Here is a 26,386-nt window from a genome sequence, read left to right on the forward strand (position 1 = left end):
ACACAGTTTGAGAGAAATAGCAATGTGCTCACAAGTTAGTTACGAATGGAAAAGCTCATGGGGTACTTGGCTGCCTCAGTCAGAGGAGCATGGACCTCTTGATCTCAGGATAAGTTTGAGCCCCACAGTGGGTGTAGAGAAACATTTAAAATAAATAGATGAATGAATTTGAAAAAGAATAGTGAAGCACAGCAGAAAGACATTCTTTGAACTGCATAGTCACTAAACTAAATCACTGTGATTTTTTTTTAGAGACATAGAGGGATCTTACCCCCCAGACCTTTCATAGGAAGATGCAGTATTTTTTCTCTAATACTTTGATTGACACGTAGACTACAGCATCAAGAATGCTGTCCTAGGTCAGGAAATGTTTGGCTCTGGTTGGCTTTTGGTGAAGGGCATGTGGTCCCATGATCACTGCTATCCTTTCTTCTTGAGATCCTCTCCTTGGGTGATAGGAAACATAAGGGAAGGGGCCAGATTTCTAGCAGATAAAGAAACGCACAACCCTAAATCCTTTTCTTCTCCTCCTAGGCTGTGACCATCTAAGAGACAAACTGGGCGAACATCAGTCCCCCACCACACCAGCTTTCAAAAGCTTGGAGGCCTTTTTTATTTATGGGCATCTGTATGAATTCTGGTGGTCTCTCTCCAGGCCTTGCCCCAAATCCAGTGTTTGGGTAAGGGCTGCTCACAGAAGGACAACCTCTGTTGAGCAAAGCCAGCAGATAAACAATGCCAGCACTGAAGAAACGGACCCCAAAGTTTCCGAGCCAGAGCCAAGCAGGCCTCCAGAATTAGATGTGAGACTCACAGAACAAAGCGAGCAAATGCTGATCACTTGTAAAGAGCTCTTTTCAGAAAAGCATGCCAGTCTCCAAAACTCACAGAGAACCGTTGCTGAAGTCCAGGAGACCTTGGCAGAAATGATCCGCCAACACCAGAAGAGTCAAGTCTGTAAATCTTCAACAAATGGTCCTGATAAGAATGAATCAGAACAGGTAGCAGAACAGTCCCTCTCTAGTCCTCCGAGCGAGTGGTAAGTATGAGGTGGGATTGGAAATACCCTGCTGAGTTCTCACATCATCATCAGATAAAAATCAGCACAGATGAGCTTGATCAGGTCGCTTGCCAGCACCATAATGTAGTAGGCACAGGCTTTGGAGGCCAACATGGGGTTCTAATCCTGGCTCTGCTGAGTGACCTCAGGCAAGATTTTTAATGTTTCTGAGCTTTTGCTCCCTCATCTTTAATTGGGAGTACCTACTCCTACCTCACTTGTTTGGGGAATTAAATGAAATCACAAATAATGTTAATAACCATAGGACAGACAATAAAATACTACCTTTGAGCAAAAAGTAGATTCCCCCCCAAAAAAATTAATCATGTCAAATGGGGAGTTGCATTATTGCATCATTAATGAAAACCATAGTTTTTCAATAGTTCTGTGCTATCCCAGAAAATACACAGAAAGGGTAGTGGTACAAAACTGCATGCTGAATTAAGAAAATCCCAAGTGATCAGAATGCTGTCCTAATCACTTCTGTTGAACACAGGGACCAGGTGGATGACAGGAGCCACTCCCTAATCACTGTAAAGTGCATCTGCACTATTGCAGGGCCCTCTGCCTTGGGCATTTGTAGTGATGAACAATTACTGATTGGTTATTATGCTGAGTGCCTTTTACCTAGATTGTCTTCCAGCACAAGGCTTAAAACTTCGAAACTAGTACCATCAATAAACTGATAACTAGTATCAGTAACTAAAAAAAAAAATTAAGTTTTGAAGCCCTTGTATATTTATTGCTGTAAAAATACTCCCATTGGGGGAAAAAAAAAGATTCCCATTGAAATTTTGAGTCAGAGTTTTGAGTCACTTCTCCAGTAAGCCACCACACTCTAGGCAGCTGTGGGCTTGGTTTTAGTAACAAGAAAAACACTAAAAAGTTCTCTAACCCAGCAGCTCTTAACCTCTGCATCACAGGACTCTTTGAGAAGCTTAAGACACTCTTCCCAGAAAAATGTGCATCCATACATCTACGGTTAGGAGCCCCAGCAATGTCTAACTATTCCCCAGAGAAATCCAGGCTTTCTGCACTTGGCTGCAGGACTGAATCCCCTCAAGGTCCTAAATTTTCATTAGAGCTATGTGTCTAAGAAGTGGGGATTTGGAAAATAATGAGGAATGGTATTTCATTTTGAAAACTTTATATCACATTAAATTCCCTCCTCTTGACCTTTGTATTAAAGATGAGAGATAAGACCCAGATGACAAAAGAATTTTATTTGTAGGATAACAGTTAAAAGTTATGTGGGGCAAGGCATGTGACTTATGCTTTTTTTATTATTATTACTAGTAAAGAAGAAAAAAATCAGCCACTTTCTCTGCCTGAATTAACCAAAAGGCTTACGGAGGCAAATGAGAAAATAGCTAAATTTCCTGAGAGTGTTAAGGTAAGATTTACAGCAGTTCCTTTGGTAAAACTTGATTTTTTATATTATCAACTGACTATACCAGATTCTTTAAGGTCATCTGATTCTCTGTACCATTTCTGAAATCTACACATTTGTATATGCTTAAAAATTTAGGATCCCATTGTGTCTGGTTAACTAAAATGTTTTGTGAGAACAGGATTATTGATAACACAAGCAATTTTATGCCTCATTCTTCAGAGAAATGGAACAAATTTTAGAATTAGGAGGTAAAATAAAATTAAAATTGGTACCATGTATTTGATAGCTTACAGATGGATGGGTATATGTGAATGTGGCCCTGGTATTAAAGGAGAATCATGATTTGAATTGAGTAGGGCTCTAGAAAATGATTCTTTCATTTGAGAAAGGATATCCCAATAGCCATCCCAGTTTTGAGTATCCTCTATCCTTAGAGTAACTGATGAAGAGCCTTATAAGGGAAATGGCTCAGCCGCGCCTGAGAAGTTTCACTAGATGAGACTTTGAGTTGCTTCTGCCTCTGTGCAGGTATATGTGGCTCTTTTGCAAATGCTTCCTTGTTCATCCCTGTGTCATCTTTCAGACCTGGCCCTTCCCAGACGTGCTGGAGTGCTGCCTTATCCTGCTTCACATTGGGTCCCAGTGTCCTGGCAGCGTGACCCAGGACATGCAGCAACAGGCCCAAGAGCTCCTTCAGAAATATGGCAACACTAAAGTTTACAAAAGATACTGCCAGACCTTCTGCACGTGAATTTTCAAAGATCTATAAGAAAACTGTGCCAAATACAAAACGTATGACAGACACCCTTCACCTCTGCAGTTACACCGTGCCAGACATTCCCTCTGATCCCTAGATGTTTTTGCAGTGATCCAAATAATACAAATGAGGCTCAAGTTTGAATTGACTCTGTTCTACCCTTAGACATAGTGGAATCGGACTTTGGACTCAACTGTGGTTTCCTACTGGAGGAAGGATCATGAAAAACCAGCAGTAGGTATTCACAACTAACACCTGCAGTGTGATTGTTGGTCATCTCTAAAGCCTTATGCAGGTTTCACCCAAAGAGGAGAAACTTTTTAATTACCCAAAGTGTTATGTTCTTAAACACAAGCTACCTTTATAAATACTTTGCCTGATGCTAAACATGTCATTCTTTTTGGAGACAGAATTGCTCCATTTTATGACTTGGTATCATTTTTCTTACTGTTTTTGTTAACTTGGGTTCTCCCCTTGTATTCTTTCAAAGACTTCACTTAGAATGTGAAATAGGCCTTTACCCATCATGTTGACTCTACCATCCATCTGAACTTAAGGTCAAAAATTTGGTTTTATTGTTTCATGTAATTGCTTATTTGAACAAATCATTTACTAAAACATTAGAAGAACAAATAACTAAAACTCAGATGTGTCTTATCCCTTCAGTTTTATAAAACATAATGGTGATCAAAAGAGCTCAGGAAGAAATTACTGTTTCAGTGGCTCTTAATCTTTTTTGGATCACCCTTTGAGAATTAAAACCACAGATGGTCTTTGAAGAAAAATGAATAATTTTGCATTATGTCCACTTTTGGATCAGTGGACTCTGACTTCAGCATAATGGGATCCTACATACTATTTAATTATAAAACCTGTTCATTCCCCTTCGCCTCCCCATTATTGAGCATACTTTTGAGGTCCTTTCTTCACTCTGGTTAAATAGTTGAACAATGTCAGGAACAGGTGTTTCTGTAATATCCCAGTTGCTGGGGTGTAAAAATCAGATAGTCTAGGGTAGGGTTGGGAAGGAGCACTCTTTACCAATAATATAACTATTTTCTTTGGGATTCATTGTGAAAACTTGTCTGCTTGAGTGTCCAGTTTATTTTTCAATTATTTCCTAGGTTGGGGTTGTTGTGGGCAGCAAGAATAAAATTCATTAACAGGAACTCTAGGAAGGAAAAAGTTTAGGAGACCATTGTTTAAAGATCTGACTGACCAGGGGTTTTGTTTGTTTTAATTAAACCTAACTTTAGAATTTAAAAATGCTAAACCCAAAAAAGCAAATATTGTAGAATTTAGATCCTCATGATTCTTTACACAGTTACTTGAACCTGAAGAAGAAGATGCATTGTTACTGGGGATGGAAAATCCTCTTGGTTGCAAAGATTATACATAGGCAAGGCTACGTGGAGAACTAGATACCAGTTCTACAACCTTTGCTGAAATGAACAAATGCTTCACTTGCAGAGACAGAAAAATATTTATTCCCTTCCACTTAATTAAAGAACAGTATTATTAAACTAGAAATTCTAAACTCCATTGTGATTTATCAGAACCATCATCTGTGCTTTGGAGGAATACTTACACACTCCTCGACTACTGCTTTGGTAAGAACAAGAGTTACTACTTGACAGCTAAGCAATGAAACTACCCAGAAGTGACACGATTCCATTTCCTCCCAAACTCCTCTCCTCTTTCCCATACTAGATAATGTGGTTAAGCCATTCCAGTTTGAATAAATGAATAAATGATTTTCATTTCTATCTCCCTAATTATCAGAACCACAAAGAGTCAAAGTACTGAGGAGTTGACTCAAGCTTTCCAAGTAGATATTACTAGCAAATGAAGAAATAGTGTTGCTCCTTTACCCAATCCAAACCCTTGTTTGCTCTCACCTCCCCGTCTCTCTCAATCTGCTCTTATTACTGATTCTCCATTTTTCTATACCAATGACAAGTCTAAATTACAAATCAAATCTTACCAATTTCCTGTTAAAAAAAATTATTTCAGTACTTTCCCATTGTTAGTGGAAAGAAGATCATCTTACAGAGCTTCCAAGGCCCTTGCCTGATCCTACTATTTACCTCTTGGCCTCCTGTTCTTACACTCTCATCCTTGTTTCTAGATTCCACCCACACTGGTCTCTTAGGCTGCTGGAACCCACCAAGTTTTCTTGTCATCCCAGTAGTTTTGCCCACATTGTTCTTTTGCCTGGTCCATTCTTACCCATCTCTTAGATCTCAGATGAAATGTCCCTTCTCAAAAGACTATCCCTGAACCTCAACCTAAAGGACATCAGTGTCCTGTACTTTACAGCTCACAAATTATATTTTTGTGAATTACGACTCTTTGGCAACCCAGACTGTAAGCTCCAGTGAGGGTAGAGATTATGTCTTCCATGTGCTGTTTTATCCCTAGCACCTATTTACAGTGTCTAGTATCTAGTAGGTATACAATGGAAACTTACGGACTGAATAAATTAGGAAATTGAAAGACTATTCATTAATAGCTTAGACTTAAAAAACTGAGCTCATTCACAGCAGCTTTAGCTGACAGTCAGGCTTGTAGTTGGTAGTCAACCTTACTGGGTTAGCAGAACACAAATTTGAGAACATTTGGCAGTTCATGTGGAGGGGCTTGAATTCACCCCATAATTAGCATCCTCTGGTTACTCTCTACAGGACCATCCCTTTCTGAGCATAACCACTTACAGAGCCCTACATGTGCTCATATATATGTATATAAAGTTCCTGCCAATTCTACTAGACTTGTGCCCTTTCTTTAGCAACACTTTAATAAACTCTTATCCCTCACATGCAATGACCAGACCTTCCACTCACCAATGAGTTCCTCAACCCTTCTTCTCAGTATTTCTCCTGACATGTAAGTCTTTCCTCAACTGTGGCAAAGACAAATTCCCTATTTGAATCTAAATTTAGGACATCTGGGGGCACCTTGGTAGCTGAGTTGGTTAAGTGTCTGCCTTCAGCTCAGGTCATAGTCCCAGGGTCCTGGGATCAAGCCCCACATCGGGCTCCCTGCTCAGCAGGTAGTCTGTTTCTTCCTCTGCTCCACCCCCACTTGTGCACTCACTCTAAAAATAAATTAATGACATCTGTGCAGGCCCCACAGTCACCAGCATGCCAAAGAACTTGGCTGAGAACCACTGGGCCTGACCTACGTTATTTTTACCACAAATCAGTGATAAATACCTCTCTTCCTATATGTGAACATCCCAGTGAAAAGCCTAGATCTGCTCCTATACCAGACTTCTTCAGACTCCTTGTTTTGTGCCAACTGGAAGGGCTGGAAATAGTCTGGAGCCATTGCTACAATACCAAAGTTCAGTTTGTCTTAAAAGTCCACTAACTACCAAGCTAATCCACCAAATGTAATGGAGTGGTCCCAGGACAGAATTAAAACTAGTTTTACTAGTAAAGCTGGACAATCAGTTGGGGATTATGAAGTGAAGAGACAATTCCATTTACACAGTTGGTCATTAAAAACATCCTACAGGGATGCCTGGGTGGCTCAGGCCATGATCCCAGGGTTTTGGGATCAAGTCCTGTGTCGGAAGTCTGCTTCTCCCTCTCCCTCTCCCTCTGCCCCTGCTTGTGGTCTCTGTCTCTTGCTCAGACTCTCTCCAAATAAATAAAATCTTAAAAGAAAAAAAAAAAAACTTCCTATAAAGTAAGACATTTTACATGCAAGCCAACTTGTGGGATATGGAGACAAGAGTTTGGGGGCAGGTGAGATGCTTCTAGTCACTGATTGCAAATGACCATCTTCTACAGTCAGCAATTAATAGCTATGAAAGACCAAACCTTCGTGCCAGTGGTTAAAAAGAAATCTTTATTTTACAAAATTAAAAACATAAATAATATTTACAAGCATCTTAAATACCAGTTTATAATACTTGACATTTTCGAATCATTTGGAATTGAGTTTTCATAAGCTTTTAAAATGTAAGACTATTCATCCACTTCAGTGAGTTACCAGTTTTCATTTTGACCATTTCAAAGGGGTTTTTGGTTTTTCTAAATTGTCCATACTGTAGTCATTCAAAAAACAATACAATGTACTTTTTAAATGACTAGTTTAAAAAAAAAAAAATCACAGTCCTGAGCTTCCTACCCCAGTTGTGGGATATTACTCCAAGAGAACTCTAACCAAATTCCTTACTGCCCTGGCTACATGTACCACTATTAACTTTTTAAAGACTCACATTCTTGGTACTCACATAATCAGTCTCCCTAACTTCTCCTCAGGTTTGCCAGAAGGAAAAGCAGGGAGAACAAACAGACGTGGAAAAAACACAGATGACCATCTGAAATCACATTACTGAAAATATAAGACTTATGGTCCAAAATTCTGATCTTATTTCGTTCAGGAGCAAATCCAGGATATTTTATTATATTAAAACTTAAAATGATTTCAAATGATAGACATGTGACAGCAAATCTCAGTGGCACAATGGAACCAGACTTTAAAGACGCGTAAAGTGGTTAACTTAATACCCATTCTGGAGTCCCTCATGAATACAAGGGTAGACAGATTCAGAAGAATTTTGTTTTTAATAAAAGTTTTCATTACCGGTCTTCAAAATCTCAGTACTAATTCATTTCCACATAATAGCACATAATCCAAGACTAAAAAAGTGTGAGGAAAGTAAATGTCCTAGAGAAAGGTAAAAAAAAAAAAAAAAGGAAGGGAAAGACATCTATAATCCACTTCACAAAAGCACCATTTTGTTCCACCGTCCCTGGAAGCCCTCAGCTGAGAATCACATCAAAAAGTCTTCATCCTCAGAGAGTAGCAAGATTTAAAAGAAAAAGAATGACAACAGATAAAGAATTATATATATTTTACTAGTCTGTTTCTGACTTGTCCTGGATATTTAAAAAGGTGTCAAATGAGCCATGGATGCTGGTGGCAGGAAGCAACTGGAGGCTTGGGGATGAGGAACAGGGAAGACTTGTTTACAAATTCAGAGTAAACTCCCCTCTTCTGGATCTAAAAGACATCTTTTGTCTTCAATACAACAAAAGTCTTTCTGTCATCGCAGATGGTAGGTACGGTTTGCTCAAAAGAAGCGTTTTCTCTTGGGGAGGAAGAGAAGTACACACAGTCAGCATATAAGCACCACTCTGGGACCAGGCCCGCCCTGCAGAGGCTCGCCGCCATCACTGCTGCATGTTGTTAATGATCGCCAGGATGCTCATCTTCTCCTGGGCAGAGTCCACATCCTCATTCTGCTTCTGGGCCACTCCTGTGCCTAGGCCATAGAGACGCCCACAGTACTTGGCATCATCAATACTGTCCTCAAAAAACAACTGCAGGATAGGACAGAGAACCCATGGTGAGAATCCCGCCAAGAGTCACGCCAAGTCTCAACACTACTACATCAGCACCTCCCAGTCTCAAAGCCCTGAAAATCTACCCAACTAGAAAGTAACTTCATAAAAAAAGGCTCCAAACCTCTCCTCTACATAGTCTTTTCATGCTCCTTTCTTAATATACAGGCTCTCCTTTCTGAACAGACTTCTACTCTCCATGAGTTCTTTTACTGCCAGGGTCCGTGGGCCGCTGCCGCTGTTTAGTCCAGCCACCTCCATCTCCTCCCTTCTCTTTAACAAGCAGTGCAGTGCTTAAGAGCTTGGGCTCTATACTCACTGGGTGATCTTCAACTGTCCTTCAGCCATGGTTCCCTATCTTTAAAACGGGATAACAGTGGGCTGTTACAAGTGAGATACTGGATATTACACACTTCAGCAGGGTATCTTGACCCTGGCCCTACCGGGCAGGATATAATTCCTTGTTGCGGGGCATGGAGGGGAGCCGTCCAGTGTACTGTAGTACTGCAGAACGTTCAGCAGTGTCCCTGGCCAGGAGTGCGCCTCCCCTCTGCTGCTCCAGACTGTGACAACCAAAAATGTCTCCAGACATTGCCAAAGGAACCTCGGGGGAGCACGATGCCACCAGCTTTGTTCTTCTTTCTCAAGACTGCTTTGGCTATTTGGGGTCTTCTGTGGTTCCACACAAATTTTAAGATCATTTGTTCTATTTCTGTGAAAAATGCCATTGGAATTCTGAGAGAGATTGCAATGAATCTGTAGACTGCTTTGGATAGTATGGACATTTTAAGAATATCAATTCTTCCAGGGGCGCCCGGGTGGCTCAGTTGGTTAAGTGTCTGCCTTCGGCTCAGGTCATGATCCCAGGGTCCTGGGACTGAGTCCCATGTCGGGCTCCCTGCTCAGTGGGGAGTTTGCTGCTCCCTCTCCCCCTGGCCCTCTCTCTGCTCATGGAATAAAATCTTTTTAAAAAAAAATGAATATTAATTCTTCCAATCCATGAGCACCAAATATCTTTCCATTTATTTGTGTCTTCTTCAATTTCTTTCATCAATGCCTTATAGTTTTCAGGGTACAGGTCTTTTACTCCTTTGCTAAATTTATTCCTAGGTACTTTATTGTTTTTGATGCAATTATAAATGGGATTCTTTCTTGATTTCTTTCTGTTAGCTCAATATTAATATACACAAACACAAGATATTTGTATACTGATTTTATATCTTGAAATTTTACTGAGTTTGTTTATTAGTTCTAAGAACTTTCTGGGGGACTCTTTAGAGTTTTCTATGTATAATATCATGCCATCTGAAAATAGTGACAGTTTTACTTCCTCAATTCCAATCTGGATCCCTTGTATTTTTTTTCTTGCCTAATTACGCTGGCTAGGACTTCCAATACTATGTTAAATAAAAGTGGCGAGAGTGAGCATGCTTGTGTTGTTCCTGATCTTAGAAGAAAACCCTTCAGCTTGTCACGGAATATGTTAGCTGCCAGACATTTGACAATTCAAAGAACTTAAGCATAAAGTGAGTGTTCAAACAAATGTGCTCGTATTAGAGAAATCAGAAGAAAAGCAAATCACTGTAAGAAGGAGAACTGCTAAGAACAAGCACATGTCTAGACTTGAATATGCTAATAAGAAGTCTCCATTTCAGGATGTCTTTGCCTCCCAAACTACATTTAATATACTGAACATCATAACAAACAAACCAAACAACTGCTTTCAAAGTGGTCATCAACTTCCATCAGAACTATAAATTTTCAACACATCTCAGCCCACAAAGATAACCCACACCTCCTTACCTCTTTCATCCTGAAGAACGCCATTCCTGTCAGCAGTGAGTCTGAGCCTGCCTGGTGTTGCCTTCCAATTCTCTGCAAATCCAACTGATCGGCGACTTCCTGGAGACCACCCTGCAGACGGAAAGAAACCAAAGAGTACTTCAGACCCACCACTCCTCTACTGGAGTCAACTCCACTTTTTAGTTTAATTCTTTTGGTGATGACAATTGGGAACAGGTTACTTACTAAGGCCTTATGCCAGCAATATCCCCTTTTTTAACCCTCCAAACAATATACTGTGTTATATTTCACTTTTCACTCCTTTCTTTTATATATCATTAATTGTGTCAGACCTCTGCCCTGTTTTAAAGTCCTAACAGCTATAAAACAAGATTGAGGAAATAGTAAATACCAATCCAATTCTAGACAGAAAACCTCTTATGTCAACAATTTATTAGGGTGCTGAGTTCTTGAACTATCGAGGGTTAAGAACCCCTCTGAGAGTCTGGTACACTACAGACCCCGTCCCTAACAAACTACATATACACCTTACATTGCCAACTGTTTCACTAGGTTTGTGGACCGTAAGTGAAGAATGTCTCCCTCAGAATAAGAGAAGTAGAGGGCCCCCTTCATGCCCAGATTAAAGACGTTCACCACACAAATCCCTGTGCCAATCAACTCTATATACACCCACTCCAGCACAATGTTGGCACCTAGCAGGCACTGAAGAATGTGTAAGTGGCAATAAATAAATAAATAATAACTTAATTTCTAAAAATAGTGATAAAGCAAAATGACAAGTCTGTTTTGTCTTTTTTATTGTTACTAATATTAAGAAAAATATTGTGTACCTTAAGATTTTTGCAACTCTTCATCAAGTATTTCACATCATAAATGGATGGGAAAAAAAGGTTCAGAATATGAAAGAATTCATGTTCCTCTTCTGGCAAACGAGAATCCGTAAGTAACTTTACCATGTAGCCAAAATCATAGCCACTACAGGAGAGAATGAGGCAATGAGGTGAAAAAGCAGCAATCACCAGGCCCCAGAGTTCAACTGCTTCATTTCTCAAAACTTAATGGTGTTACCTCATGAGTAACTTTCAGTCTTCCAAGTAGTTTATCCTACTGTAATCTGAACTTTCCCTTAAATAACAACAAACCAGACTAATATGAGAGACATAGAAGAGAACCCAAGGGGTTTCAAATTTGGGTTCTCTTCGTCATAAACTTTAGGCCAGCCATTTAAAGGACAAGAAAAAGATGATCAAGTGCTCTGATCCCCCCAGTCACCATCTTTCCACTTGAAATGTACCCACTGATAGCCACATGATGGAGCCCAGTACTATGTGAAACAAACCAGTATAAGCTCCAAAGTATTTTTTAAAAAACTGCAACATGGGCAAGTTACCATTTGAACTCGGTAACTGCTTCGTAAGTGACCAAAAGAAGATAGCCAATAGGACTGCAGAAATAACGTAAGAATGCAATCCCCTGTTCCCAAAGCAAGAGAAATACACATTATCTGGGACTAACCTATGAAATGAAAGCCATTTGACGTTGTCACAGAGAACCACCCCTGATGTCATAAGCAGCTCTGCAAAGTGCAATGTGTCAATCCCTTCCTCTTCATGCTTCTGAAATTGCAGTCCAGAGTTAGCAAGGAGATCTATGGAATCCTGGGAGTACATGTCCTCTCTAAAAAAGAAGGCATTCACTTCTTAGCTGGTAGATAATCTAAGAGAAGTAGTGGGCAGCAATATTAACATCACCTTATAATTACAGAACAAGTACTCTTGAAATGCTTTCATAATTTAAGAACAGATCCTTCATTCTTTCCAGTATTCCAGCAAGCATGCAAAGTAATCTTATCTCTGTGGCTGATGGAAAAGTGAGACTTGCCCCCACAAAATAAATTTTTAATTATAAAAGATCCACATTTCCCCATTATTTACAGAAAAACAGAATCGACCAATTCAAAAATATTTAAAACACCAGAAAATTTTTTAAAATGTTACATCATAGAAAAAACTGTTAATAACTCAGTTTATATATCCTTGAAGACTATGTTCTCTACCTACACATACACACCTCCATCCCTGTATCTACCAGCACAGACCATGTTTCCAGACCAATGCTCATAGATATACCACATCCTTTGCAACTCTGGCATAATATTCCACTGTAGAGATACATCCATCAATTTAAACAGAGGAATATTTATAATACCATGTATCGCAAAAGTAGGGAAATAAGTTATATAACTTTTTCCACTAGATTTCAGTGTTTTTTCATTTGTTTTTCACATAAACTTAGGACAGACAACTGGAAAAAAAAAACACAATCTTACTTTTTTCTACTAAATTAAAACCAATGTTGAATCATTGTTTTGTTTCACCTAAAACAAGCATGTTTTAAACACATACATAAACTCTACAATAACAAACAACCCTTATTTTCATTTGTGTATTAATTACCATTAAGGTATAAATAACAGGCTTTGGTGATGGACTAAAAAAAAAAATGCAGTTAAAGATGCAGATCATCTCCCCAAATTATTCCTGAACATCAAACAAATTTCCAAAGCACATGAACAATCAAAAAATTATCCCTGAGCCATCAAATGCTCCTGGTGCCATTCAATAAAGCAGTACTTGAGTACTGTGGCCCAATCAGAATTACACTAAACCTACCTTATACAATCAGCAAAATGATAGTCTCCCCTAAATTTTCCCCTTAAAAAATTACATGATCCTAGGGCACCTGGGTGGCTGTCAGTTAAGCATTCGACTCTTGATTTTGGCTCAGGTCATGATCTCAGGGTCTGAGATGAGCTCTGCATCGGGCTCTGCACTAACTGCAGACTCCTTCTGGCCCTCCCCAACCCTCCCCTGCCCCCACATGCAAGCTCTCTCGCGTGCTCTCTCTCTCTCTCTTAGGGAAAAAAAAAACAATTACATCATCCTCAAAAAATTAAAAACAGAACTACCAAATGATCCAGCAATCCCACTCCTGGGTATATGTCCAAAAGAATGAAAAGGACGGTTGTGAAGATGTTTGCACATCCATGTTCATGGCAGCACTACTCCCTACAGTCAAGAGGTGGAAACAACCTAAATGTCCATCAGTGAATGAACAGATAAACAAAATGTGGTCCAAATATACAATGGAATATTATTCAGTCTTAAAAAGGAAGGAAATTCTGCAATATGCCACAAGATGGATGAATCTTAAGGCTATCATACTAAGTGAAATACGCCAGTCACAAAATGACAAATACTGTATGATTCCACTTATATGAGGTAGCTAAAACAGTCAAATTCATAGAAACAGAAAGTAGTATGGTGGTTCACCAAGATCTGGTGAAGAAGAAAAAGGAGAGTTGTTTAATGGGTACAGAGTGTCCACTGTGCAAGATGAGAAAGTTCTGGGTGTCTGCTTCACAACAACGCAAACATACTTTAACACTACTGAACTGCAAACTTAAAAATGGTTGAGATGGTAAATTTTATGTTACGTGTTTTTAACCATATTTTTAAAACATCAAAATTCCCTTCAGTTTCAACTACCCTTAATTAACATCTACTCCTTATCTCCTTATTTCTTCTATAATAAAAGATAACAATAATCCTGTTTTACAGATAAGGAAACTGAATTACAGAAGGTAAAATTACTAACCCCAAATCACCCAGCTGAAAAATGGCAGAACTGCAATTCATCTCCTAACTGGAGAATTAACTTTACTTTTTCATTTTAAACAGCCTTATTAAGCTATAATTCACATACTAACCATTTACTCATTTAAGGTATATGCTTCTGGGGCGCCTGGTTGGCTCAGTCAGTTAAATGTCTGCCTTCGGCTCAGGTCATGATCCCAGGGTGCTGGGATGGAGTCCCACATCGGGCTCCCTCCTCATCAGGGAGCCTGCTTCTTCCTCTACCCCTCCCCCCTGCTTGTGATCTCTCTCTCCCTCTCTCAGATAAATAAATAAAATCTTTTAAAAAAATAAAATGAAAATAAAGTATACACTTCAGGGTGCCTGGGTGGCAGTCAGTTAAGTGACCGACTCTTGGTTTCAGCTCAGGTCGTGATCTCAGGGTCCTGAGATGCATCAGGCTCTATCTACCCTCTGCACAGAGTCTGCTTAAGACTCTCTCTCCCTCTTCTTCCCCTCCACCTCCACCCCCATGCACACACACTCTCTCTCAAATAAATAAATCTTTTTTAAAAATTTTAAAAATAAAGTATACAATTCAATCACTTTTAGTATTTTCAGAGTTGTGCAACCACCCCCAGTCAAGCGTAAACCATTTTATCACCTCAAAAGAAAACCCATACCCATTATGCAATCACTCCCCACCACCCCATAATCTCACCACCCCCCCTACATCCTAGACAACCACTGACCTATTCTGACTCTATCAATTTGCCTATTTTGAACATTTCATAAAAAGAGAATCCTACAATACGTGGTCTTTTGTATCTGGCTTCTTTCCCTTAGCATGTTTTCAAAACAAGTCAATGTATAACATATATTACTACTTTTTTCCTTTTGCTGTCCAATAACATTCCATGGCACGGATATATCATATTTATTTTATCCATTCATCAGTTCACAGACATTGGATTGTTTCTACTTTGGGGCCTTTACAAATAATGCTGTTATGAACATTCAAGTACAAGTTTTTGTACGGATGTATGTTTTCATTTCTCTTGGGTATATGCCTAGAAGTGGAACTGCTGGGTCATATGGTGACTCTATGTTTAACCTTTTGAGAAACTGCCTGTTTTCCAAAGAGGCTACACCATTTTACTTTCCCAATAGCAATATATGAGGGTCCTAATTTCTCTACACCCTTGCCAACATTTGTTGTGTCTTTTTTATTACAGCCACCTAGTGGGTATAAGGTGGTATCTCACTGTGGTTTTGATTTGCATTTCCCTCATGACTAATGATGGTGACCATCTTTTCATGGGTTTATTAGCCATATCTATATCTTCTTTGGAGAAATGTCTATTCAGATCTGATGCCCATTTTTAATTGGGTTGTCTTTTTATTGTTGACCTGTAAGAGTTCTTTAAGAGGGACTTTACTTTCTGAGATTCCTTATTCCATCCTCTATTTGACTGCTGTGTCCAACCCTTACCTGGTTTCAATGGAAACAAAACTTTATATTAATAAAATCAGTTAGAAATCACAGTCTGCACAAATGTAGCGGATCTAAGAATAACACTGAGAAATATTTCAGACACTTACGTAAGGTTAAATTTGAAGTTGAACTGCCAAGTGTTGATTCCAGAAGGATATTCTCCCTTTTCGTTTGTGAACGTAAGGCCCAGCTGGATAATTTTTAAAAGGTCAACATTGCACCGTAAAAGCTGATACTGGTAATCTATGGAACTACGAAATTCACCAATTGGTCGTACCACAACACCTGGAAATTCTGTGTCCTAGAAAAGGAAAAGGTCTCTCATCATAAGGTTTCACAAAACAGTGGATGCTAAATTGATCAATTTTATCTTAATTTATAAAAGTTATGTGACAAAACCCACGCTTGGGCATAAATACCTATATTAAAATACTGATCTCATTGATATCTACACAAGTATCTATCTACACAAGGAGTACTAGAATCATGAAGTTTTACGCAGCAACTTGGAGAACCTAGGCAGGATGTGAGTAAGAGTAGTTGACTACAGATTAATTAAGAACACTCTACATTCATATACAGTGAATTAAAAAAAGTTTAGGTTGAGAACACTGTATGAATAAAAATACAAATAGAGGAAAATGAAACAGCCATTCAGAAAAAAACAATAGCTACATTTACTTTGAGTAAAAAGCCTGGAACATGATCACAGACAGTTTTAAACACGAGGCTAAAGACTGACTGCTTATGAGTAATGGGGACTTGGGCAAACTAGACAGTGCACGCCTCCTCTAGAAGAGGCCCTTAATATCACCATGACATACACCTGCCTCTCCGGCCACTCCATACAGACAGGAATGTGGATCCTGTAATGCCAAATCGTCCCATTTTTTTCCAGAGATGCCAGAAATCTGGACTTTTAAAAGAGATCTCTTAATTTTTACATGCTGATAGCTAATTTTTAAAAACAATTTTTAAACACCGTCAAATTCACCATATCTGCGGGACAGATGTGCACTTTAGGCTGACATAACTTCTGCCTTAAACACCTTTAAACACAAAGTAACATTACAAAAAATCTAAGATGCTAGAGGTTACATCCTTCTCAGACACACTGGCTACCCTGATGTTTCATAAAAGCATCACAACCTTCCACCAAGCTTAATCTATCATGGCTTTAGTGTAATCCTTTCTTTCAAAATCTCACACTGAACATTCCCTAAGTCCATAGCAAAGGTAGTCAAACAGAGTTGAGCTCTTTACCATGGCAATATAACTGTAACTGAGCACAATTTCTCGGATCTTCCTCATCTCTTCTTCTAGATTGCTGGCCCAGACTTCACAGATAACTTGGCTGTTCTCCACAAGTGCTGCAGGCATCTTGAAGAAACTCGAGAGGTCGCTTTCAGCTGACTCTGTTAGAGAGGGTAAGCTGATGGTTGATCTGACCTAGACGAAAACATTTTGAAATCACATAAATTTAAACACTGGCATAATGTCAACAAAACAAAGATCAAAAAAAAAAAATCACTTCATCAGTTTAAGCTAAAACATTAAGACTATTATATTTATATTCATTCTCCATTTTATACAGGGAGGAAACCTGCCTTTGTCAAAACAAAGACACACACACACACACATACACACACACACACTGTTCTTGAACTCAAAGAAACTAAAACTACTTAAGAAATCTAAAGAAACTGGGGTGTCTGGCTGCCTCAGTTGGTTGAGTATGTGACTCTTCATCTCAGGGTTGTATGTTTGAGACCTATGTTGGGTGTAGAGATTACTTAAAAATAAAATGAAAGAAAAGAAAAGAAAAGAAAAGAAAAGAAAAGAAAAGAAAAGAAAAGAAAAGAAAAGAAAAGAAAAGAAAAGAAAAGAAAAGAAAAGAAAGAAGGAAGGAAGGAAGGAAGGAAGGAAGGAAGGAAGGGAGGAAGGGAGGAAGGGAGGAAGAGAGAGAGAAAGAGAGAGAAAGAAGGAAGGAAAGAAGGAAGGAAGGAAGGGAGGAAGGGAGGAAGAGAGAGAGAGAAAGAGAGAAAGAAAGAAGGAAGGAAAGAGGAAGGAAGGAAGGAAGGAAGGAAGGAAGGAAGGAAGGAAGGAAGAAAGAAAGAAAGAAAGAAAGAAAGAAAGAAAGAAAGAAAGAAAGAAAAGCAAGCTGAAGACATTTTCAGCACAGAAGTGAAACCACTACCCTAAACCAGTATTTGAGCCCTTTTCAGACTATCTAAAGACTAAAATAGGTCCCAGTGACCACAAATATTCCCTTATCTATGACTTTCACATCACTTTGCACAGAGACCAAATCATGGAAACATTTTTAAAGGAATCACTTTAGCCAGTTTAAATGTACCGGGATCTCTGAAAGCCTGAAAGAATGTAGACCTAAACTCTCACACGTAAGTCTTAACAACTACATAGTGAATATGGTCATGGGACTCCTCCCTCTGGCCCCTATAAAAGGGGAAATTCTTTTTCTCCACAATCCAAAAGTCAAATATAACTACAGGCAATTGACTAACTTAATATAGGGCCTCTTTAGATTTGTGCAAACAGATCACGAAGTGAGGGATTCAAGTGGTAAAAACCAACCCCACCTGCTAATTTGAAACTTCAACCACCACAATGAAAATAAGAATTGGAATAAGAATAAGAATGTCTACTCTTAAACACATAATAATATAAAGAAACTAAGCAATTCAACAATAGGAATAGAGAAGATGGCAAGTATAAATAATTCAACCAGAACGCATAATGAGTTATAGTGCATATTCTGGGAGGAAACTACAGAGGAGAACAGTATTCTGCAAGATAAAACTCAACATGATTCGGCTTCGGAGTAATGTTGTTATTATAATAATGTGATGCTTAGTTATAAAAAGACCAAAAGGAGCTTATCATAAAAGCCTTTATTTAAAAGGGCAACCCCACCACATGGCTCCTCGATATAAGAGTGGGCTCTAGTATATAGATATATATCCAGAGGAAAATTCTTAGAAACAGTAAAATGAATCTTTACTTCCTAATTTCAAGACAGGCAGATGCAACAGTAAGAATCTGGATCAAAACAAAATTCTCATTCTCAAATGTCTTCATTTCTCTGAGAAAATTCTGGGAAACTGATCTTTTGGTTTGTCAGCAACCCTAAAAGATTCCATTTATTCAAGGTACCCAACACTTCAAGAGATGTTTCTCTGAAATTATAATAGACTGACTATAATTACTCTGAAACTTAAGTAGACTGTGGTAACTTCCTAACAAATATGAGTGGACACTTCTTAAAGGTAGATTCCATTTCTTCTCATTTCAGTCCTGTACACGATGGGCATGAATTAAAGGCTTGCCAATTAACAAATAAAGAACATCTGAAAAGGGCAGAAGTTCACACTGAGTGTGGAGTAAATTCCACGATATGACCATAATTAGGAAAATGTTAGGACTCTGATTAGATTCTAAACTGTGTTTAAGGTTTAAGGTTTTCCCCAGAAGGAGGGCACAAAGCCATATCTATGCCCATTAATGTTAAATCAGTACCACTTCACTTCCTTATTTTCCTAACTTAAACAATGTACTTTCTTTTTGGTGTCATTTCAAGCACAACCATAAACTACTTTAGGGAAAGTGGGTATGACTGTGAAGACATTTCCATAAAAGCAAAGCAGCAAAAGGGACCCAAGCAAAAAAATGCCTTTGGTCTTGAAACAGAAAAAAGCAGGCCTATAAAGAAGACAATTAGGTATTTACACTAAACCCTTAGAACCAGGTTCCCCAGCTCAGAAGCTCTTCAGGTTGTGTCAAAAGAACTCAGGAAATAATCTGAAGAGGCTCCGTCTGGTCAAAGAAAAGATATATAAAAGATATATATATACACAAAAGATAATATGAACACCATTATGAATAGTCACTACAATGTCTTCAAACTTCTAAGACAGTTCACTATGAACTCATGGATTTTTTTTTTTAATTTTATTTATTTGAGAGAGAATGAGAGCACACAAGCAAGGAGAGCAGCAGAAGGAGAAGCAGGAGGCAAGGGGGCCTAAATCCTAGGACCCCGAGATCATGACCTGAGCCCAAGGCAAATGCTTAACCAACTGAGCCACCCAGGCACCCCTGAACTCATACATTAAAAACTAAGAAAATAAACTTTACTGGTCACCAATGGAGAATGCTGGTTAATCAATTTATTTTTTTAAATATGTATCTTGTCTTTCCTATATAAATTGTACTAAGTAACTAAAGAAGTTTCTTTTAATAGAAGTTATAAAACTAATGACTATGGAATGATAGAATATCACTGTTTTGTAGCTCCTAAAGAATTCACAGATCTAGGCAATAATCATAATGGCATCTATATGGATATTCAGAAAAGGTAAATCTATAAAGGCAGAAAGTAGACTACAGCGATGAATGGGATTGGGCATTAACTGTAAATCGCATAAGGTTATCTTACTGAGGTGACAGGTTACCAAACTCAACTACCTGATGACTGCACAACTCTGTAAATTTACTAAAAATCGCTCAACTCTACGTTTTATAGTATGTAAATAATACTTCAATAAAGTTGTTAAAATATCACAATGGCTGTAATAACCACAGAAAGAGACAACCAGGTATCATGTGCCTCCTGACAGAACACATCACCACAATGAATTACGCTTACAAAAAAAAAATCTAAGTTGAGGGGCACCTGGATCGCTCAGTCGGTTAGGTGTCCCACTCTTGATTTTGGCTCAGGTCATGATCTCAGGGTCCTGGGATCAAACCCTGCAGTGGGCTCTCTGTTCAGCAGGGAGTCTGCCTGGGATTCTCTGCCTTTCCCTCTGTCCCCACTCCCTCCCCCCCCTCACACCCGCGTGCTCATGCTCTCTAAAATAAATAAAATCTTTTTTAAAAAAAATTTAACTTGAATCTGACCAAACCTCTAGACCAGTTTACAGGAAATGAAGAGGACAGAGGAATTTGTTAAAGGATACCACAGAAAGACAATCAGCAAAATCCAGAAACTACTGTGGGAAACTACAGAATAACCCAGCTTCTGCAACAAATTTTAAGAAATAAAAAACTCTCGAGAGACTTATCAACCAATCAAAATCTATAGACCCTAATTAGATCTTTAAACAAACCGTTAGAAACTTTTTTTAAAAAAGTGACATTTTCAAGACAAAAGTCTGAACAATTGCTGGTTTTGATTTTTTGTTTGGGGGTTTTTTGCTTTTTTTGGTGTTATATTGTCGTGGTTTTTTAATTTATTTTTATTTTTTTAAGATTTTACTTATTTATTTGACAGACAGAGAGCGAGCACAAGCAGGGGGAGCAGCAGGCAGAGGGAGAGGGAGAAGCAGGCCTCACTGAGCAGGGAGCCTGATGTGGGGCTCAATCCCAGTACCCCGGGATCATGACCTGAGCCAAAGGCAGACACTTAACGACTAAGCCACCCAGGCTCCCCTGTCATGGTTTTTTTAAAAAGAGTCCTTATCTTTTAGAGATAATGTTAAACAGATGTAGGTGATATGATATGAAATATGGGGTTCTGCTTCAAAATTTACAGTGGAGAAATCTCACGACAACTTTGTACAGTGGTATCTTCCTCTACCTTTTAGAGATAAGAAAACTGAAATTCAGAGACATTAATTTTAAAAGGCACTATCATGGCTTTCATTTCCAAAAAAAATTTTTTTTAAAAAGCTAAGCCATGGGGTGCCCGCGGGGCTCAGTCCATTGGGCATCTGCTGTCCCTCAGGTCATGATCACGGAGTTCTGGGATGGAACCCCGCACTGTTGGTTCCCTGCTCAGCAGGGAGTCTGCTTCTCCCTCTCCCTCTGCCCCTCCTCAATGCTCGTGCTCTCTCTCTCAAATAAATAAAACCTTAAAAAAAAAAAAAAAGCTAAGCTACTTTCAAAAAGCTGACCCTTGTTACACATATCTGATAAATATGGAACACAAGTGCAGACCACTGGCAAAAATACGTAAGACATCCTTGCACCAAACCCTTATCTAGAAAAATTGTGGGGAAATTGCTTGCAAATCCCAAAATGCAGTGCCACTCAAAAATTGAAAAGGAATCACATTATGCACATTTAGCTTAGCATAAATTACTGGATATGCTAGACAAAGAGGAGAGAAATAACAATAAATGATGCCAGCAGTTTTGCCTGCCGCTTTCCACTCAGCGAGCACATGATCCAGAAGGATCCCAAGATGGGAATCACAAACATACTCTTCTCCTTGGTTAGTTAGTCTTCCTCCTTTATGCCTCTCAGTGCCAGCAGGGCACAGTAAACCTCACAATATGGAAGGACTCTACCCCATTCAAATACGTTTATTTGTGCAATACAGGCCTTAAACGTAAGCTAATTACTTTATCTGGGTTGCAAGCAGAGAAACAGTAATAAGTTTGAAAGCTGAAGGAAAAACTGCTAGATTTACCAAGAAACAGAATGTCCATCTATAACTTTACACCTTCCTAAGGAATGTTTAAGGATAACCATGATCACATGCAAAGTTTCCCTCACAGGCTGACATTAAACTTTGACTCCCACTTGAGCTACTCCACTCTATGAAACTCTGACTACCACACAAGCTACTCCACTCTATACGAAAGCAAAATACAAGTACTGATACCTGCTGTTTCTCAACACTGGACTGTTCAAGAAGGAAAGGTCACACACAGGAATTACTGAGGTCCCTGCGTTGTGCTGATCTGCTAGTAAAATCCGTGCAGATCGCTCTTGCTGACCTATAGTGTAAACTTCTCCAAAACAAAGCTCCTATTTACTCAGGAAAGCTCTCAAGAGCAACTACGAAGAAGGCCAACCGAAAGCTTTCTCTGCAAGCAATCCAGAGGACCACGTCTTGCTTAGGAAAAGAATGTTTGGTTTTTCCGGTTTTGTTTTGTTTAAGCCTAAGTGTGCAAGGAGACAATAAACATCACTTCCCCATTCTAGGGAATTGAACAAAGGCTTTGCCGCGCAAGGGTAAGATGGAAAAGGAAGTAGGAGCAAGTTACAAGAAATGGCAGCAGCTTGGAGGGTCCTCTCTATACACGGTGGCCCTCGCCGTCCTCCATCACTCCCGCCCCCAAAACAGTGTCCGAGGACAACTATCCTGAACTGAACCGCAGTTCAACCAGTTCTTAAAACCAACCATGTGGTCCAGGCCTCCAGAGCAATAGCTCTGTTCATAAACACAAAACGGCAAGGAAAAGTTGTGGGGCCAAAAGAACCAAGAAGCGGGAGGCCCGCAAGGTTCCAAACTCAAGTCCTCTCCCTTACACAGTCTGCCATCATCATTCTCTTCCCGTTCTGGATCACCCTCCCTCTCCAAACAACACTCATCCCACCCCTTCCCATGTACCCAGCTTTTTTTTCCCCCCAAAGCAAAGATATTAAAATTACAGGCTTTCACGCCAGAAAGACCTACGTTCGAACCCAGGCCACCAACTAGCTGTGTGGCTTTGCAGAAGTTACTTAACCTCTCTGGTGCCTCAGTTTTCCGGTCTTGTAAAATGGGTTCAATAACATACACCTCGGAGGACTGTAGTAGAGGTTAAGAGAATGAAGCATACAAGGTGCTTTATAAAGTCCTGGCACATAACACTAGAATATTATTATTGTGTGGTAGTGGGTGGTATTATTACCACTATTCGATGGGCCTTTCTGTTTTCGCACCCCCTGCCCCTCATTCACGCCCCCATTCCCCTTCCTTCCACAGGTCCCCGCTGGCCTCCCACACTCTCTCATCTCACGCTCCTCTCTGGTAAGCGCGAGCTCGCTTACCCTGAGCGGCTGGGCCCGCTAAGCGCGGGCTTGCGGGCAGGCGGGCAGAGTCCCCCGGGAGCGGCGGCGGTGGCCTCTGACCCGGCGCTCTCCTCCTGCCCCGGATCCGCTCCGGGAACCGAGCGGGCCAGTGAGATGGGCTTCTTTGTGCCCAGAGCGGCCTTACGCACCGCCCACCTAAAAACCTGGCCGAACCACTCTACCCACTGGATCCTCCCGACTCGCCTGCTCCTTTAGCGTCACTCCAGACGCGCGCGCGCGCGCCGGATCAAGCCTGCTCCTCCCTTTCTGCGCGCTCCGGAGACTCCGTGCGTGTTCGTCCAACCCGAGCTCGCGGGAGCAACGCGCAGGCGCAGAACCAAGAGGGCTCCCCGAAAACAGCGGGGCGGGGCGGCCTCGTAGGACGCATGCGGAACACGACCCGTGCTGGGCCTTGGCGCGTTAGTTGCACTGGCTCAATTCAATTAGCAACAGCACACTGTTTCAGTTCTCCTTCCGCGCGCCCACAGGAGGGGCGTGATCTAGAACTAGCCCCCGCTCGGGTGGGCGTGGCCGAGGGCTGAGGAAGGGGCGTGGACCTTCTGACCAAATCCCGCAAATTGCAACGCCCTCTCGGCACTGCTTTGATGGACCGTTAAAATCGTTGGCAGGAGCCAACCTTCCTTGTACTAATGCAGCCCCCTGGACCCCTCACTTACAAAACATCTATCTCCGGGCTTCTTTTCAGGCAAACAATTAGTTGGGGGTGGGACAGCACCCCCAAACCGAGTCTGGGTGACGTCCGGCGAGGTCCGCCTCCCTCCTCCCCGCCTCACAGAGTCCGCGAGCCCCGTTACCACAGCAACCGGCTCGCCCGGGCCGGCTCAAGTTACAAAGAGGACCCGGCCTCCGGTGGGGGAAGCGCCCGGCATCGCCAAGCGGTCTGAGGAGCTCCGAGACAGCGGACGCTCGGCAGGCCCTGCACATTTTCCTTGCGAGAGCACTGGGCTAAGGCCTGGCTTAGGAGCCCCTAGAGCCTCCACCCTCCCCCTGATCCTCTGAATCCTGCTTGGAGAGAGGGCGGTCTGCCAACACCTGTCCTTGGCAGCATTTGAGCAGGCTCCGGGGCGGCGCAGGCTCCGGGGCGGCGCAGCCTCGCGTTCTCTAGCAGAGGCGAAGAAGACAAAGCACTGACTTCCTGCACACGGCTGTCAATTCTGAGCCTCCCTCCTAGCCTCTGCCGCTAGAGCTCTACCCTGCCTCGGAGACAGGCTCGGACTGCTCAAAGCAGGGCTCTAGCCATAGCCCTAGGTGCCTTCCCTTGAAGGGGGCGGTTGGTAAGTGGATAGCAAACTGACTCCCAAGCTACTGGGCCTTCTTGCTTTTAAACATTTCCTCCAGGGGCGCCTGGGTGGCACAGCGGTTAAGCGTCTGCCTTCAGCTCAGGGCGTGATCCCGGCGTTATGGGATTGAGCCCCACATCAGGCTCCTCCGCTATGACCCTGCTTCTTCCTCTCCCACTCCCCTGCTTGTGTTCCCTCTCTCGCTGGCTGTCTCTATCTCTATTGAATAAATAAATAAAATCTTTAAAAAAAAAAAAAACTAGGAGGAAACGCTTCCATTTCCGAGGCCGGAGGCAGAGCAGGCCTTCAGTGGCAATTTCAAACTGGACTCCCAAAAGGTATTCTCCGGGGAGCGGAACTCCCACCCCCAGGCCCCAGAGTAGAGCATCAGACGCACTTTCTGAACCCCACTCCTCTTCTCCCTTCCAAATGAGTGTCTGTCTGTTTATCTGTAACATAGGGATGTAACTATCTCATAAGGTTGTTGCTGTATTAATAAATGGAAAGAACATTCCGCACTGAGGAAGACATGTAAGTCTATTCAATAAACAATTGTTTCTGGCGTGTCTCTGTTGCTATGCCGGATACTCATTGTTTGTTAGCTCCGGTGCAGGCTTAACAATCAGTCCATTGAGCAATACTGGCATGGAGAAAGCAGGCAAAACCCTCCCACACCCCACCCATCTCGTGGGTTTCTCGTGTCTTTTCACCTGCTTGTAATTAGATTCTGGAGAGGACAGCCCTATGAGGAGCTAGTCACATGAAGAGCAGCCTCCACAATCCTTTCTTGGACTTTTGTTTTTTCCTGCAGCGCTGGGCCTGGTGTGCCCTGAAACAATCAAACAGGAAACACACCATCTCCATCTCCCCAACCCGCCTGCCCTCCACCCAGAACTGGGCGTTCATTTCTCAGGTTATTGAAGAGAAATGAAAAACACACTGATGGCTTGTACTTCAGGAGGCATTGGAGTGTTCGTTGGAAACAATGGAGTTCACGCTGTGCTTACGCTACTGCAAAATTAGAACAAATGTGTAAATCACTGATTCTCAAAGGGAGAGGGTAGTTGGAGAAGAATATATTCAATAATATAATTTACTATTTGGGGAAAAAAACTAATGTTTTTGGACTACAAACTATAAAAAGTAAGGCTTGAACAAATTTTCTCAGCTAGGAGAGTATAGGCTAAATAAATTGAAATGGTTGTAAAATGGGTCTCCTTAAGAAGCAGACAGGGTGAAATCCTTGACCAGCCAAGCCTTTCTGTTACGAAGTCTAAATACTAAATCTAATGGGATGCATTTCTTAAAGTATGTGTAGAAATATAAAATTTTAAATATATACAGTTGACCGTTGAACACTGCAGGGGTTAGGCTATAACTTTTGACTCCCCCAAAACTTATATGTGAATTTTTTCCATATGGCACAGTACTACAAATGCATTTTCTCTTCCTTATGATTTTAACATTTTTTCTAGCTTACTTTATTGTAAGAATACAGTGTATAATACATATAACATATAAGATATGTGTTAGTCCCTTGTTTATGTTATCAAGGCTTCTGGTTAACAGTAGGCTATTAAGTGGACCCTGTTGTTTCAAAGTCAACTGTTTTCTTCGGGTTTGAAATATTTTGAAAATGGAAAAGAGGGTAAATGCCTCCCGGTTAGTTCCACTATAACCACCCTCTGAGCTCAAGTCTCAAAAACCTTTTTACCCATTAGAGTGCTGGTATACCTAGATGCCTGCCTGTCAATTGATTCCATTGTTAAAAGCCACCAA

The 26,386-nt window shown here is 40.8% G+C and overlaps 2 protein-coding genes across 5 annotated transcripts in view; one reads left to right on the top strand and one right to left on the bottom strand.

Moving 5' to 3' along the window:
• GEMIN5 (gem nuclear organelle associated protein 5) overlaps positions 1–7,116 on the top strand; it is a 42,427-nt gene extending 35,311 nt beyond the window's left edge. For all 4 annotated transcript variants that reach the window (XM_045791971.2, XM_045791972.2, XM_087867831.1 and 1 more), the window contains exons 26-28: positions 535–1,039; positions 2,357–2,453; positions 3,037–7,116. In XM_045791971.2, coding sequence (XP_045647927.2) covers positions 535–1,039; positions 2,357–2,453; positions 3,037–3,204 — 770 coding nt within the window. In that variant the 3' untranslated portion in view covers positions 3,205–7,116. The remainder of the gene's footprint in view (positions 1–534; positions 1,040–2,356; positions 2,454–3,036) is intronic.
• A 787-nt stretch (positions 7,117–7,903) lies between these two features.
• CNOT8 (CCR4-NOT transcription complex subunit 8) lies at positions 7,904–23,506 on the bottom strand. The gene is made up of 7 exons (XM_045791970.2): positions 23,286–23,506; positions 16,767–16,952; positions 15,611–15,804; positions 11,889–12,050; positions 11,204–11,348; positions 10,371–10,481; positions 7,904–8,546 (listed from the first exon to the last, which is right to left on the bottom strand). The coding sequence occupies exons 2-7, from the start codon at positions 16,881–16,883 to the stop codon at positions 8,397–8,399; spliced, it is 879 nt and encodes a 292-aa protein (XP_045647926.1). The 5' UTR covers positions 16,884–16,952; positions 23,286–23,506; the 3' UTR covers positions 7,904–8,396.
• Between the last annotated feature and the right edge of the window lie 2,880 nt (positions 23,507–26,386).

This window comes from Ursus americanus, chromosome 15 (assembly GCF_024610735.1).
Source record: "Ursus americanus isolate L20-20 chromosome 15, mUrsAme1.1.p, whole genome shotgun sequence".
NCBI lineage: Eukaryota > Metazoa > Chordata > Mammalia > Carnivora > Ursidae > Ursus > Ursus americanus.